The following is a 17,894-nucleotide window of genomic DNA, read 5'->3' on the forward strand; positions in this document are numbered from 1 at the left end:
ATCTGCCTTTGCTTTTTATGTTTTATTTTATTATACTTAAAATAAATTTGTATATTCGTTTATTTCGTTTTTTTTTTCACAAATGTATGACTTTTGGAAGTGCAAATTGATTGCCATGCAGTTTTAATAAAGTTGAATGAACGTAACCTTCTGTCATTTTTACTCTTCTAAGTGTACACTTAGGTGTTTTGTTTCTAATTTATGGTTAGGCCCATTAAATAATAATAAGGATAAACAATATTTAAAAAGTATAGGCTATAATTATCAAACATCTAATTAAAAATTAACCTCAAAACATAACATGCTAAATGGGGGATATCTAGCATAAAAAATGTATTGTCAGAATGTCGTCTCTCAGTTGTTGAATTTCGCGCAGACGTTGCCACAACGTAAATGTGTTTGCTCAGCCCGATGTCATGAAAGTGCGAATACCACGAATTGTATTTGTAGTTCTTATGAAACGCAGTTTTCGCGTGCATATGATACGCACTTAAAGGGATAGTTCGCCCAAAAATGGAAATTCGGTCATCATTTACTCACCCTCAAGTTGTTTCAAACCTGTATGAATTTCTTTTTTCTGCTGAACACAAAAGAAAATATTTAGAAAAATGTCGGTAACCAAACAGTTGATGGACCCCATTGACTTCCATAGTATTTTTTTTTTCCTACTATGGAAAACAATGGGGTCCATCAACTGTTTGGTTACCGACATTTTTCTAAATATTTTCTTTTGTGTTCAGCAGAAAAAAAGAAATTCATACAGGTTTGAAACAACTTGAGGGTCAGTAAATGATGACCGAATTTTCATTTTTGGGCGAACTATCCCTTTAATGGCGTGTAATAGGCACGCACTCCGCACCCCTAATCCTAACCAAGGGGTTTACAGTGTGCAGCATATGCACGCAAAAAAAAAAAGATGAAATCGTGTTTCATAATCTGCTACTGGGCCGGCCCTCTGTCAAATTTTAAAACCCAGTGTGGCCCTTGAGCCGAAAAGTTTGCCCACCCCTGCTCTAGTGTGAAGATCATTCATAGAAATGAAATACTGTATATCACATCAACCAGACAAACGGGAAGGACCTATTTGTCTTAATTCTATTGTTCTTTTCTTTTTTTTTATACTAAATATGGCTGTAAATGGAGAATTTCAAAATATTGAAAAATGTAACATTAAAATATACTGCCAAAAAGGTACTTTTTAGATGGCCCTAAAAAACTCCTCTCTCAAAACATGATTTTCTAATGAATAAGCACTGCTTACAAACCCTAAATGTTTCTTACCTGCCTAGCTAGAGATGCAGCCTGTATCGATTCCTTGAGAATGCACAGTCTGACTCCGTACCAGCTCACTGACCGCCTGCAGGCTAATGGCTTTCTGTTCTCATCACTGTCCATTGGTAGCATCCTAGAGCAGGCCATGGCCATAAGTGACCAGCATACTCTCCAAACACCAGCCCTTCACCATTCCCTTCAGAACAACTGTGCCTGATTAAGACACCTTGAAACCTTTTTGACCACTTTAATTCTGCTAAAGTAAAAGCAGATTACTTGATACGCCACTGTTTTTGCTTATACAGCCCCAATACGATAATTCCTTGCTGAATTAGAACCACTTCCTTCAATATTGGTAGTCTGCCAGTATACAGATTAAAAACACAGAAAAAAAGTGTAAAAGTAAGTGGGAACTAGGGGGGCTGAGATTTTTTGTTGTTGTTTTGTTTCTTATATTTCACTGGTATTGATTTTAGTACTGACATTTTTTGAACAACAACTCTAGAGAATTTTTTTTTCTTACATAAAAATAAGTTGATCCAGTTTGAAGAAAGGAGGGAGGGACAACTATTTATCAGTGCCAGCAGTTGAAAATGAATAAGCATAAAAAAGTGGGTCATTGCGTCAGGCCATTGTGGTTGATAAAAAGCAATAGGAGTCAAAATGTGCCAGTACAACCTGAACTACCACCTAAAGAGCTCATTCCCCAAAAGCTGCACCATCTCCATCACCTCCTCCCTTTCTTTTCAGATTCAATACAGCCCACAGGTACAATCTTCAGATGTCTGAAATCCTCGCCTACAAACGCACCAGGGCATAAGAACAATTTAACACTCTAACCTGTCAGGAAATAGGAGAAACATAAAGATAAAGAGCCCAGCGGCACATCTACGCTCCACACCTCCAGAGCTCATCTGCACCTGAAGACCAAAAGCCCTGACACCATCACTTCTATCTCTAGCTCATCAACACAAACAAAAGAGCTAGTGAACAGAGACCTGCATTCTTAGTGCTAATACCTTGACAAAGGGTACAGTTCACCGATTAACTGCCTGAAACGGCAAGGTTCAAATTAGGTAATATCTTCACAACACAGATTAAGTCACACAAGAGCATGTATGTAACACGCAAAACTGAATTGCAAAAAAGTAATCATGAGGAAAAATCAAGCCTGCAACATCAACACAGATAAAAGTGAGGAACAAAACAGCATAATCAGATTTATTATTCTAGATAGTTTATTTATTTCACTTTCACTTCAAATGAACTTCCACTTCTAAGCTGGATGGATATATTCATTCTAAAGGTGAATTTCCAAAGAAGGAATAAAAGGGAGCACAAAACCTGGCATTATGTAACAGGACAATCTCTACTTAACCTTTAAAAATGACTGAAATACTAAGCTGTCATATTTTTTAAGTCTGAAGTGTTTAATAGGCTATATTATATGGTTTCATTTATTTACAGTCAAACCAAAAAGACACCAGATATAATTTTTGATCTTTTTTTGCAAGTGGGTGCAGGACACTATAGTTCATTTATGTAAGTGAGGATAGCAAAATAAAGTAAACTGTGACATATTATACTCAAAAATTCTTCATACAGTCTATAATGTTTTATAAAAAATTTGGGACCAAAAATTATTCAGAAACTTTCACCTGACCATGTTTTGCTTTTACTTTTTGCTTTAATTGCTAATGCGACCTTTTTACACCACAGACTGAACAAAATTAAGCTAACTGTGTACTTAAATTTAACAGCTGACAGCTACCTAATTCATTTGTGAGAGTCTAACAGAAGGATTGACAAAACCAGTGAAATATCAACTAATTTGATAACTCTGAGTTCTTGTCATATTTTATTACCATTTTCTAAACTATAGAGAATTTTTTGGTTTGACTGTATGTGTAGATCAATTTATAATGCTAGACAATGTTTCTTGCATCAAAAAAATCATAATTTAGTTTTACATGACCATTTAAGCCATTGACCAACAACCTTTTTGTTAAACCTTCTTTTACATTGTGAATGTCAAAACAATCTGATAGATATAATCACAATGGTAGGGCCGATACCATTTATTTCAATAATAAATTGGGTAAATCACTTCTTTTTTTTATTCTTATTTAAATAAATATACACTTTTACAAAACACAGTTTATATAAACTAGGGCTCACAAATAATACATTGCAATACACGACGATTAAATACATTGTGAACAGAGAGCTAGTTAGAAATAAACATCAGCCAATGCAAAACAATATTTATCTACAACGAATTGTTTGAGCACTAAAATGCTAATAATCACACACGTGACTTCCATATCCCAATTTGCTACATTGTTTGCAAAATATGAACAGCCTACATACAGTACAAGCTACACTGTCAGAAAAAGTTTATTTTTATTCATTAACAATTTGATAACGTGTTTCACGTCATGCCTAAGTGCCTAATAAACAATTTATCACTATTTAAAAATCTGTGACCAAAGAGTGTTTGATTGTCAGGGGCATGTGGATGACCACTGACATTGAGGGGAAAAAACATTAACAGGTCTGGGCCTCAGGAGACCACTTAGAAGCATTACGGAGAATCTCATCCCATAAACACTGCCAAATGCGGCTTTCCAGGGCATTGTGTCTCGCACTGGCCAGCCATACTGGGCTCGGTCCCCATGTGACTAACTGCCCAGACCACTTTAGAGCATTAAGGGAATGCATGGCTTAAAGCCATAATGACCTATTCATCAGCAATCAGTCAATAGGTTCGTAAAAAATATGGATTTCAAGGAGCCCCAGAGAAAAATGTGCATACATTACGGTTCAAAAGTTTGGGGTGAGAAAATGTTTTGACAGTAAAGACTGTTTTAGACGGTAAAGACAGAAAAGACTTTTACAAAAGACTGTTACGAAAAAAATCTATTACAAATAAATGCTGTTCTTTTGAACTTTGGATTTAAAGTATACTGAAACAAAAATGTATCATGGTTTCCACAAAAAAAAAATATTAGGCAGCACAACTGTCTTTAACATCAATAATAATAATAAATGTTTCTTGAGAACCAAATTAGCATATTAGAATAATTTCTGAAGAATCGTGTGACACTGAAGACTGGAGTAATGGCTGCTGAAAACTCAGATTTGCCATCACAGAAATAAATTACATTTTTAAATTAAAATAGAAAACGGCTATTTTAAATTATAATAATATTTCACAATATTAACATTTTTATTGTGATTTTTAAACAAATAAACGCAGCCTTGGTGAGGATAAGACTTATTTTAAAAACATTTAAAAAAAAAACCTTACTAACTACTTTTGAATGGTATTATTTGTGTTTCGAGTGGTGTTGTTCAGATTCTGCTGATGCACTCAGAGTGATTGTAGAAACAGGATATGAAGTTAAATGAGATGTTACAGTAGATAGCGGAATAAGCCCGCTGCTTCATCTCACTGTCCGGCTCTGGCAGACAGAAAGCCCTACGGTGGATTTATCGAGACAAACCCTCCCCACTGCACAGCTGAGTGAACAGACACAACACAGAGTTCAGCTCAACCACATCCAGCCTCACAGCCAACGGGCAAAAACACAGACACCCTAGCACAAAAGACAGCACTGAGCGCAAGAACTGCAAAGTGCCTTAAAACCTCCGCTATTACCCAGAATGGAAGTAAACTGTGCTGCACTTCAAAAGCAAAATACTTTTCCAGTGAATGACACTTCAGTGCAATCCTGCACCCTCCATTTCACAAGTGTCTTTTAAATATTATCCAAATTACAGCCGGACATTGTCATTTCTCTTTTCATCTTGTTTACAAACATCTTATCTTGCCCACTGAAAACCCCTGCGGACAAGGAGTTAAATTACACAAGCAAATATTTTCTCAAATAGCAGTCCGAATCCTGCACTGCATTGTGCAGCTAACACTGTGTTTAAATTAGAATTGATACTAAATATATGTATATGAGATATGAAAAAAAAACACTTATGGCATCTCTTGACATGTACTTAGCATCAAGAGGCTATGTTCTCAAATTTAGCAGAGCAGTCGTCATCTACTTGTGTTAAGTAGCAGATGGACTTACTGAATGCAGTTACACAAGATACTCTTGGACTGTTACAATATTAAAGAAAAAAACAAGACTGTAAAAGAGGTGGGTGTGCAAAAAGCCAGGAATATTTGTTGATGTGTGTGATTACACTCCCAGTTTAGCATCTGCGTCAGATGATTAAGTGTTGATGTGCGTGTCTATATATGTATGTATGTATATATATATATACATATACATACATATATACACACACACACACACACACACACACACAAAAGCGTGTTTTTATTGGTTCACATTCTAGCTCAGTCTAATTCAATCATTGTTCAGCTGTCCAAAAAAAAAAGTTTGTACCCATATAAAACACTGAGTCATGATGAGGACTATTGACAGTTCCTGTAATTCAAATAAGAAAGGAGACAGGAAAGCTAGTAAGCAAATTATTTGAAGAATAAGGGACAGAAAAGCAGATACGAGAAGGAAAATGCTGAATTTAGCCATGAATTAATTTGAAATCCCTCCCTGAGCACGGTAATCTGTTATCACCGAGACACATTCGAAAGGTACACACTGCTTGACAAAACTGGATAATTTGATCCCAAGGCAGAGTTTTCTTGCCTTCTGCAGTGCTTAACATTTTTGAATGTGCTGACACATCACAGCAACAGTGAACAATAAGAAAGGAAGCAAACCGACTAGTCACATATATGAAACTGGAGAAAAACTTTCAAACAAGTTTTTAAATAATGTTAGAAGTATCATTCATCCTTACCTGAAGGCCTCTCCGCCTTAATATACTGGAATCATCCATTTTACTGTCTTGTATCTGGATCTTGACTTTAGTGAAGTTGTCTCACTTTCCTGATCAACGATAAAGTCCTCTACCCAAGAATTATCAGAAGTCCATGAGGCACAAATGATCTGACAGAGACCAGGCTTTGGATACTAGTGGTGAAAATTCGCTCTTTGTTGATGTCATGCTCATCCACAGCGAAAACAGATGCGATCATCCTAAAATTAGCAAATGACAATTGAACAACTTTTCCCACTTATTACAAGTCTTGTTTGTAATTTTTCTCACTGAATAGCATCTGACATTCATGAAAATAACAATGTGCTCTATTCGACAGTATAGATTTTCAACAGGTATTCCAAAAATGGAAAAATGTGAAGAATATGATTCAACATGAGGACACTGAAAGAGTCAATTGAGAGTAGGAGAGCATTTCAGCACATGGCTAAGAGTCTTTTTCTCTGTTCACTGTTTGCTTCTGGCAGTTCAGAGAAAGGAGTGCTTTGAGAACAGTGTGTTTTTGTACCTCTCTGTATCTTCACTTCCTCAGAGTGTCTCCCTGAAACTCTTCCTTCATTCATCCATTCGGAGACCTCCACTATCATCCAAACATCTTTTCATCCCAGGCTAAAGGAAATACAACAGATTTATTTTCCTGTACCTCTCCTTCACCTTACTCTGACACTCTCAGTCTCCAGAGAATCCCAGATATCTTCATTTCTATGGAAACTACAGCCTCTGCATAACCGGTGAACGGTTAATGATAAAAATGGCACCTCGAGGGATGAAAATAGAAAAATATTCAGGCCAGCGCAATCCTCTAGAGATGCAGAATCAGTTTAAGGGGCAACAGACTCCGTTAAATCAACCAAGTTAAGTTCAACCCCCAGTGCATCCGTTCACCAAGTAGGTTAATTCAAGTCATCAAGTTAGTTGTTTATCACTTGCTTCTGCCCAAGAGTGGCTAAAAGTGGAAGGGCGGAAGCAAGCAGAGAATATTTTCAGCCTACACTCTTGAGATAATCTGGAAACAGTCAGTAGCAGCAGCAGGAGGAACGCAGGCACTGCCTGCCCACTGACAGCACAAGGCAAACAACAACTCCAGTCAGAGCCGCATGGCTGAATTCCATTCCCCTCGGCCGAGAGGCCTTGGTCTCTCATTCGCCAGGAAGGCAGGCGGACGACAAAAGCCGTGCTGGCAGAGCTGTCTTTCAGTGGCAGGTGCAAACAGACGCTGCACTCACGCTGATTGCTTGTCTGCTTTTTCTTCGCATATCTTCCCGGCTTTATTCAGCTTCCTCAGCTCAGCCTGATGAACTGGACTAGAGCCAAGATTGGTCTCCTGAAAACCACTGAGACCGAGGACAAGATAAAAATTCCATGCAGAAGGAGTGTCAGTCAGAATTTCCTCATCTTCTCCCCTGTCAGAGCGCTTGAAGCGGTCCGCTGTTTGTGAATGGGCTGCCTGTCGGAGGGGCTGCAACGGTACAGTCACAATCCAGTCACATTCAGTCTTGTCATTTAAATCTTCCGTTTGTACAGTCTTCTATCAGTGCACATGCAGGTGGTTAAAGAAATTAAATAGCTGTATTTCTTTGCTTGTGCTGTACATTAAAGCCTTCTATATCTTCCGTTTCTCTTTCTCTGTTCCTTGTAAGCTGTCCTCCTCCTCTTCCCAGCGCCTCACTGCTGAATGCTGCTTTATCTGTCCTATCAGCCAGCAACACATCCAGCCAGCCAATCAGACGCACACAGGCTCAGAACTATTTGCATAATATGAATGGGGGAGCCAAAAAGCTCCACCCCCTTCACTCCCTTCTCTGCCATTCTGCTCACAACACTCTGCTTTACCCCAAAACACAAAAATACACATGCACACAAATTATATTTCTCTCCTTTTACTATTCTACCAACAAGCTCAAAATGATCTATTCTTTGTGCCTCTCCTTCCTGTTCAAATAGGGCGTCTATGAAGAAAAATAAGTGAGGCTAATATCAGTATATTCGGTAATGACAGTCTAATGAGATTGTGCAGGGCTTTCCTTCTGTACAGTGATACATTAGCTGCGGCTGTGTTCATCTCAAGGGACTGCAGGAACAAAAGCAAGAGGGATTGTCGTCCATAGGCAGAACATTGCCATTGCCAACACCATACATATATATTAATCACCCACCTCTCCTCTCTCTCCTTGACGTCATAGAAGCATAACAGGCAAGATAAGCAACGTGAGCATAGCAGAAAATGTATGTGTAGTGGAGAGAAAGAGAGAGAGTGAAAGAGAGAGAAGTGGAAAGAGAAGCTCTGTCCTCCTACGCACACAGTGAAGAGCGGACAGAGAGTCATTATATGATCAGGTGAGTGCCAGAGGAAAAGCAAATTATGTGTTTGGGTATTCTGTGTGCGCATGTCTTTGTAGTAAGATCACCCATAAAACCATAGTAACTAAGTGTGCAGGCACTATAAGAATACAATTAATAATCTGAACTCTTCATTCACAAGTAGATTTGCACAAAAAAAAAAAAAAAAAAAAAAAAAGAAGTAATTATTACTAGCTTCGTAATTTGTAATGATTAATTATGTAATTACTAGGACTGTCAATTTAGTATGATTAATTCCAAACAAAAAAATAAAATAAAACTATTAAATCATTTAATCATGCTCCCTGACCTACACTGTCTTAAATGACTTTAAAAAAAGACAGAGGGCAGCAACAGCTACTGAAGCTGTGGAGTTATTTTCCACAGCAACATAGCTGCTTTTTGACATTTTCAGCCATTTATCATTGATCACTAATATTACTTTGTTGTTCTTTTCTAAACTCAAAAAAAATTATAAAACACATGCAAAATGTCATGTGATTCACTTCTTTTTTTTTTTTACAATATGTTTTCACAGGACTTATGTCTATACACGGATGTAAACACAGATGGTGATGGCCCTGAATCTATGAGAGGAGAAAGAAAGAATGGTGATTAGGTGAATCACAAAAAAAACAAGTCAATGACTGACTGTCCATTAAAAAAACAATTCTATATCTCTAGAAGAACTATTCCCATTTTTATATCTCCAGTCACTATCCAGTCCAGTTCACTATAAACTCCAGAAACCTGTTTGCAGAATTGCTTTAAATAAACTGTCCAGCTAAATAAGCAAGATAAAGCAGTCAATGTGACCTCATTGCACCCTTTGCATGCACTTGTATATACAGAGTCTGATATATCACATTTAAGTTCAAGGGTTAAAGGTCAAGTCATGGACTAGAAAGGTAACATAGCCCACTGCCACAAGTCTTATCAATGAACTGTTCTCTGAAAAGAGGGCACTATCTCATGTCAAGTTACTCAGTAACTGAAATGTTGCCAGTTAGCCAAAGGTGTGAGAATGCGGCATATGCTGGAGGCAGCCTACACTATTAACATCTTCAGGAATATCTGAAGGGCAGTGTGAAACATTGGAACAAGTATTTTTAGCCAATGTTAGCATAGCACAAGATGATTTATGCATCTAAATGCAGATAGTGTAAGTCAATCCATACAGGTCTGTAAACATTTTATGGAGCTCCTTAACAAGCCACTTAACTACAAATGACAGATTTATAATAACACTTATGTTCTAAATGTGATGATGGTGAAGTCAGAAAAGAGGGGGGGACTGGATCTAAATGCAGATAAACTCATTTTAACAAAGATAAACCCTAAACATCCAAGAAAAAAAAAAGCAAACAAGAACCAAAACTGAGAACTAAAACCTAACAAAGAACAATGAAACACAAGGGCTATTGCTGCATTCACACCATGTTATAATTACGAGATGACAACATATGACTTTCTGCTCTGAGCCGTTCACATCCTCAAACTCGGAATTATGCATATCTACGGCAACACTATCAACGCCAAAATGAATCTGCAACATTTCGGTGGTAGAGCGGTCACGTGGTACAAGTCGGAGCTCTCAGAAAATTCTGAGTTTACAAGTTGTAATTATGAGTTCTACAAGGACGTAAATGCTGTACAAGTCGAAATCAATTGCAAAACCTGAGGATGATCAAGGAATTAATCAACAAATATACTACTACTATGGTGCAAAACTAAAACAGTAAACAGGAAAATAAACGTCCAAAACCAGACATTAGATATAAGGACTGCTTATAAGCAGATAGGTTTACATCCAGGTATTTTTATGCAAAGTTTGGAATCGGGAGTGTGTCCCACAATTTGGAATCAAAGACTCAACCCACATCTCACTTAGTTCACCACTGAGACAGAAGAGTCGTTTTACCTTATTATTGTCGGGAAAGAAGGATTCAAATGAACTGTATGCTGTAAATATACATTACTAATGAACCTGCTTTATTGCAACATCCTGTGAGGCTTCAAGTAACTGTATTATATTACAAATGTGAGTCTGGCTCAGTTACACTCGATGACCTGCACCTGGGAGGCACTTCATGGCATGAAAAGCTGACGCATGACAAATATTCAGACTATTCATGTAATAAGATAGTCCTGACCTCGCACACACTCCACGACACTGCTCCTGTTTCAAATCTGAAGCTACAGGAATGTTAAAAAAAAAGCATACTACCATAAGGGCCTGTGGTAACTGAGAATGATAACGATATTATCATGCACACAAAGAGATAATAGCATTATGTTTATTATATATAAAGGTGAGATGGAATTAGGCTGTCAATGTGTTTATTGTTGATCAATCTCAAATTGACTCCAACAATATCTATCCTCTTTTTCTTTATCACTATAGTTATGGAGAAGACTTCACTACTCTCTTAGAGTACCAATTATTTACTAGTTCAATTACTCTTTTCCACAATTAATGTGTATGGCTCAAATTTACCACATTAATCCGAAAATAACTTCTGAAGGCATGGGGTCCAGGTAGTTAAACCTCTTCATGATCACTGTGAGAACTGCTTCCCTAAATTAGTAGATTGGGATAAAATTAGACTGGGATTAAAAAGGTATAAAACCATAATTATTTCACACTGAACTGAACTGACATACTGATTTCTATGGAAACATTAAGTCGTGGTTCAATTCTACATACAATAATACAAAATTATTTGTATGTATACAGTATTGAATATATGGAACAGTATTTATATATACATACACAAACACAGATTAATAAACTATATTTAGTTGTAGCAGTTCACACTTCAAATTACATGTGAACAAGTCAGCGTGTTTGTGGACTACCGTTCTCATTGAGCTGAGAAGTGATGTTCCTGCGCCATTCGTTGGGCACGTAATGAGGGAGTCGGGAAGTGCTAAAAGCAAACTTGACAGCAGAAATGGATGCCATTAATCTAGTGCGCCATTACAAATATGTGATATATACCACAAACAAAAACATTTAGACCTACCCGGGGGAAAGAGGAAACCAAAAATTAATTTAATTCAACATCTAGCTACAGGACAACATTTCTATAAAAGCAAATCTTATTCTGGAACCCTCAAGGTTATAATGTGTGTGCCTATTGAGAACTAAACCATAAATTAATGATGAAAACACACATTAGCATTTAAGAAAGTAAGACAGTTATAAAATAATAATTTAAAGCCATATAACATGGCAAACCTGCCTCATTTATAAGCAAAAAGGTAAATGTGAACTTGAGCTGTAGGTAAAATGCACAACATAATTTTTTAACTCTACAGACCTTATGTAGTCCCGCCCCTTTTCAGCGCTGCTTTTGTCTTCCGGTCTGTATTTTCACAGCGATCTTGAGTATTTATGAATGAACGGCTCGTTTTAAAATCTTCCCGGTCAACCGACATTTGTTAAGACATCTGCTTAAAACATTACAATCCTCATGATAACTTTTGTTAACTTTACATTAAGTAAATCCACTTCAAAAGCTAATTAGCCTACTCATGGACAGCAATGCCAGAAATATACAGAGCGACCGCAAAAACGGAAGTTCAAAGACAATATTCTAAAGTTGGCTGTGCCCTTGTTTCTCTGGTGCATAAGGTCTATACAACCAGTGCACTGACTTGCACAATTTGAATTCCCAGCCCACTGAATGTCAAAGATGTTCAAACAAAACCAGACGTCATCTGATGCCACTAAGCGGTCTCATAGTGATGAGGGACTTGTTGAGGGCAGGTTCAGACTGCAGTAGAGGGTGTTATCAAGGGCTCAAGTATCTGTGGAGAGCAGGCACAGGCTGCTTCCAAGAAACGGCATCGTCAGGGGCACTAAATATTGAGTGCTGAGCAAGCTTCAGGCAAAAAAAAACCCCCAAAAAACCACATAAGCCATCTTTTTAACCTGGTCTTAGTTTTGGGAGTCGTGGGTGAGTGTGTGTGCTGATTCTGCTGAACATGACTGTTTATGAAGAACTGGTGGACTATCTGGGAAATCATATTCTACATTAAGTCCTAAAATTACTGAAATAACCAAAACATGTCCTGTAAACCTACTTTAAAAACTCATGGATTAACTGCAACGGGTGGTGGGTGCTTAACTCAAAGACGATGTGTGATGCAGAGTGAATAATCAAGAATTACTCTAATAAACACAGACGATAACACACCTACCATACTTTAACTTCAGACAATGAACAAAAGGAACAGAGGGCTTAAATACAGAGGGGAAAATAATTAACGGAACATGGAACAGGTGAGAACTAATTAGAAATCATGACAACTAATGAATGACCAAGAAACACAGGCAAAACAGGATTCATTAAAAAAATTCATTAAAAACAAAGATATTTTCCTCAGTAATTATTTTTATTATTATTATTTAGACATTTACGTTACCTTGTATTACTTAATCTTCTCAATCTGACAATCATGTGCACATGCTCTCTCTGCACTGCAATAAAAGCGCTGATGATCTGACGACACCAACAAACATGTACATTGGAGTTTAGCGATGTTCATTGTGAAATTCTGCTCAAACTAAGGTGTCATACAGCCAGTCTATGTTTCTTCATGAAGCTGGCTGTGACTCTGTGACGAACTGTAATAAATCGAAACATGATTCTAGACCATATTGTTTGCGATCCTAGTTGGTGAATAAAATGTGGTGTGTGCAACCTCCGTGCTACTATACAAAGTAAAAATTAAACATAATTTTGAATTCTTAAATAGGAATTTTCACTTTTGCACCTTTCGAATATCGTTCTTTGCGGTCTGTCTGTACGAATTTGCATTTGTTGAGCGATCTGAATCTATGGTTCGTCTCATTTGCTTCTCATAAAATATCTAATGTGAAGACAAATTACAAAGCATTCACTAAAATCTTGCATTACCAAAAGTCGCATTAATGGTAAGCAGTGTTCAGTTTACTCTTATCAATACAATTGTAATCAATAAAGTTTTATTTTTAGTAATTTTCATTTGATAAAGCTATCATAGTTGATTAAATGAAGTCCATGTGCCACCTACAGGCCTATTAGGTGAAGTGTAGGTTGTTAGCGATATGTGAAATTGCCTTTGTTACCCCATATATATATATATATATATATATATATATATACACACACACACACTGTATATAAAACAGTAGGCGAAAAATCAGATTCAGCAAATTCTGAATTTTCTGAATTAGATTTTTCGCCTACTGTTTTATAAATATTGCATATTTGGACATAGTACTCACTTGACATACTGCTTTTGATAAATTAAGTTTTGATGAAAATATTGAAGACAGTAAGTATATTTTATTAAAAAAAATTCTTTTCTTTTTCTTTTTTATTAGCTTTTCTTTCCAAGTTTCTTTTTATTAAAGGATCCAGAGAAAAAAAATCCACAAAAATATTAATTAAATTAAACTGTTTGAAAACAATATTACACACTTGACCTTTAATAACCTCCTTCCTTCATGTGCACAACTCAGGAATGTTATTAAGCAGGGCTTAAACAAACAAACAAACACTAGTTTCACAATGATGTAAGCATTTTGACAAACAGAGACCATCAAGATAAGAGCTCCTGTGATAAACTTTATCTCATCACCATTGAAAAGCTTGTCATTCAACTCAAAAGCAGTTAGTCAGCTTCCTCAGGCAAGCAGTAAAAAGTAAGGAAGAGGTTTAACAGCAACAATAGCATATCTCCTTAACACATGCACAGTAGTGAACGTTTAGCCTACTTTTGCATGACTATTTACAAAGAACAATTCTGTTTCAACAAAACATTCTCATAAGGGGAGAGATTATCATGTTTGTGAGATGAAGGCCTGGAGCAGGACACTCTCTTCTTAAAAAAACTATTAAGCTAGAAAAGTTGATTAAGAAACAAACAAGAGTGGCCAATTTTTTCATAGGCCAAAACCCAGAAACAAGCCTTTTAGTACTTACGGTTTCTTTGTCAATGGGTTTTTTAAACAGGTTTTTGGTTAAATATCTGAATAAAGGACTGTGATTAACACAAGCTCAAGATATTTTCACGTTTTATTCTATGACATAAAACACATCAGTAATACCCCCTTGTGATTTTTGAAAGCTTTTATTGTCTTGAAAAAGGCAGTTGCTAACAAGTGGCTAAATGGGACTACAGACGCTGTCGAGGACGTTGAACGGTAAACTCTTTTTACAGCCTCAATGTGTTTCTAATCACGCTCTTGCAAACTATTCTAACTCGAATATAAACTTCTTTTTAAATAAAGACAAGAGTTGTCGGAAGCTTAATGGTGGTGACGCTGAAGTCATGCGGCCATAGTATAGTTCATTTATAGCCTATGTTTAGCTTTTTACTTCTGACGATTGTATTTAGACTTCAAAATTCATAGTTGTGTTCATTTGTGAAGATTATCATGATGAACAAACCATGTGAGACTCATAAACTTGTGTTGGTCACAGAGCTTATTTTCAACAATGATCTAAAAGCCAATGGAAAAATCCTATTGTGTTTGTTAAGGGAACTAGGGTGATGCTAACTTCCATGTTGTCCTACAAAAATAGCACTATTCATCTACATTAATAATCAACCACATGCACATATTGTAACATCTGCTTCACACTGAGGTTAAAGCATAGTGAGTTGATCCGCAAAGTCTATATGCTCAGGGAGTGCATGTTGCAAGTTTTCAGTTACTTGCATCATATTTCCAATCTTGTACCTATTAAAAACAAAGATCGTTTTACTGCTCTCAAACCCGCACTGGGAGTTGTATCACAAGCTAAGCACTTTCTTCAAGGATGTTCTTGGGTTTGGTAAGCAGCCAGTCAGAACATCAATGCCAGACTTCATCCACCATAAGAAAGGCTCATCTATCAATCACAGCTCACAATATAAAGACAACTTATTCACCTACCGAATGCACGGGGCAGTGTAATGATATAGCAGTTGCAGTGTGTAAGTGAAAAATCGAGTTTGCTGCCTTGAGTGACTGATCCTTCCCAGCACTGCTGTCAAATAGACGTTAAGAGAAGATCAGGTTTAAGCAGTGCAAGCCACAGTAGAGGTGACAGTAATTACAAAAAAAACAAAAACAATATAATCCTATTCCTCAAGAACAATCGTTGCCATCTGCCCTAGTTTTAACTAAGGACGCATCAAGCGCTTAATTAAAGCTTAAAGGGATACATCACCCAAAAATGTAAAATATTTTTTAAATTTACACATTTACACAACCTCATGTCGTTCTCTCTTCTGTGGAACACTAAAGGTGAAGAATGTTTGAAGAATGGAGGAAACCTAAAAGGTCTGTTTACCATTGACTTCCATTGTATGGACAACAAAAAACACATTTTTCGAAATCCCTTCATTTATGTTCCACAGAAGAAAGTAAGTCAGACATACAGGCTTGAAACAACATGAGGAAAAATCAGGACTGATATCGACCATTTCATTTGACAAGAAATTGGTCATTATAATCAGATGCAAGAATCCCATTTGGATATTTGATCCTAAACAACGTGTATGAGAATTTGAGTTCAGGCTAAAAGTTACAAAAAGCAAAGAAAATCAGACTCAAGTGTTCTAGAATACTGCTTAACAAGCATCTATGATTGTAAGTTTACATCTTTATATATTCTTTTTACAAATAAATATAGCATTCAACTCAAGTAAACTCCACAGCTGAGCTCTCAGGTTAAGCAAAAGCACAAGAATGTGTACCCTTCAGAGCCTAAAAAACAACTCTCAACTGGAGAGCTCAGTGTCTCGGGGTGCTAGCCAAAGAGAGGCCCGAAAACCTCGCTGGCAGGAAAATGCATCCACATTAAATTTGTAGCAGAGGTGAAAATGTAATAATTATTAATGGCTTAGAGCGTGAGTCAATAGCAGCCTGTAGGACACTGATAGATTGGCAGAGAACAGTTTAATGCACACACACACATACACACATATACATACATACACACATATATATATATATATATATATATATATATATATATAAGCATTGGAGGTAATAAGATCTCAGAGGATGAATGGATCAATACAGCTCAAATAACCACACTGGAAACTCTGTGATGGGTCAAGATCTCAGGGAAGGGAAGAAAGAGGGAGAAAGGCAATACATCTGATGTACAAATAATACTGAGTCTACAAAGGAATCAATAGAGTATAGATTATTCTCTATGTATCAATTCTATACACAGACTGAAAATAAGGAAAAGAATAAAATTCGAACCAGTCATCTCAACTGACCTCAAATAATCAATTCATCTGATTTCAGCACAAACTCTGGTAGGTAGGCATCTGAGACAATAAATGAAAAACACTCCCATCAAATTATTTGGCAATATTAATGAAAGTTTTACAGAAAAAATGGCCCTGGGACAGAATCTGCTGAAAACATTTGAGATTTCTATCTAAGCAACAACAACAACAAAAAGGTCTGTCTGTGCATTTATGGGAAGTCGGTGGGGGTTCACGTTCACCATCATTGTGATAAATGAGATGCCTTTTAGCACAATAACTATCCTGACAGACAAGCAATAGTGAATCACCAAGACAAAGTATGATGTCATTTTATAGGATGCTTAATAGCTCTCACTTAATTAAAACTCATCTATGTATAAATCACATCTATAGATAAATCACAGTGCAATCCAAACTTTCACATGTGCAACATTTATGTAGAAGCAGAGAGACTGTGCTCATATTGTACAAGATTCACTGAATACCTAAATTAAAAGTTCTTGACCCAATAGTCAGGCAACATAAAATTCTATTCTAGAATATTAATAAAAAAATATTCTATTAGAGTCACAAAAACATAAATCACAATTATTTCCCCTAATATACTGCAACCTGAGTGATGAGACTTTTTCATCATCCTGCCTCATAGAAAATAGAGCAACACAACCAACACTCTTTATGGTTCTCCAGTGAAAAGAGTCACAGAGATGCTCTTATTCCTTACTGCAACATTTTATTTCTGTTTTTCAATGTAGCACTTTTCCTACAGCTGAAAAGCCTAATGGGAAAATAATGTTTGTGCATAAGCATCCAGAGGGATGTAAATGAAAAAGTGGAGCTTGTTTGTCTCATTGTCTGTTTTTTTTTTTCGTGGTTAGACGTTGGGCTCATAAATGGTGTGAAATCTCCACTTTAAAAGTGTGAGACTCTACAGCGCTGGATGGTAGTTCATTCGACCAGACTTTCCAGGAGCCGACTCTACCATTGCACCAACCGCAGCTCTGCTTGCATAAAACTAAATTAAACCAGCAGCGAGTAACGTGGCAAAAACTGCCACGGCACTGTTTATTGTGCAGATTACAAGAATCAAACAACTTGTCCCAATGGGGTGAGCTAATTTACACAATCTTACAGTGACAATGAGGCACAGG

General features: G+C 36.8%; 1 protein-coding gene across 3 annotated transcripts in view; it reads right to left on the reverse strand.

Annotated features, from left to right (window-relative positions):
- mast2 (microtubule associated serine/threonine kinase 2) overlaps positions 1–17,894 on the reverse strand; it is a 135,862-nt gene that overhangs the window by 70,987 nt on the left and 46,981 nt on the right. Inside the window, exon 1 of one of the 3 annotated variants that reach the window (XM_084426142.1) lies at positions 6,100–7,809. The exons of the other annotated variants lie outside the window; for them this stretch is intronic. Within the exon in view, the coding sequence (XP_084282268.1) occupies positions 6,100–6,138 (39 nt within the window). The 5' untranslated portion in view covers positions 6,139–7,809. Of the gene's footprint in view, positions 1–6,099; positions 7,810–17,894 lie in introns of those variants that run through there. 3 annotated transcript variants of the gene reach the window in all.

This window comes from Rutilus rutilus, assembly GCF_951802725.1.
Source record: "Rutilus rutilus genome assembly, chromosome: 12".
Lineage (NCBI taxonomy): Eukaryota > Metazoa > Chordata > Actinopteri > Cypriniformes > Leuciscidae > Rutilus > Rutilus rutilus.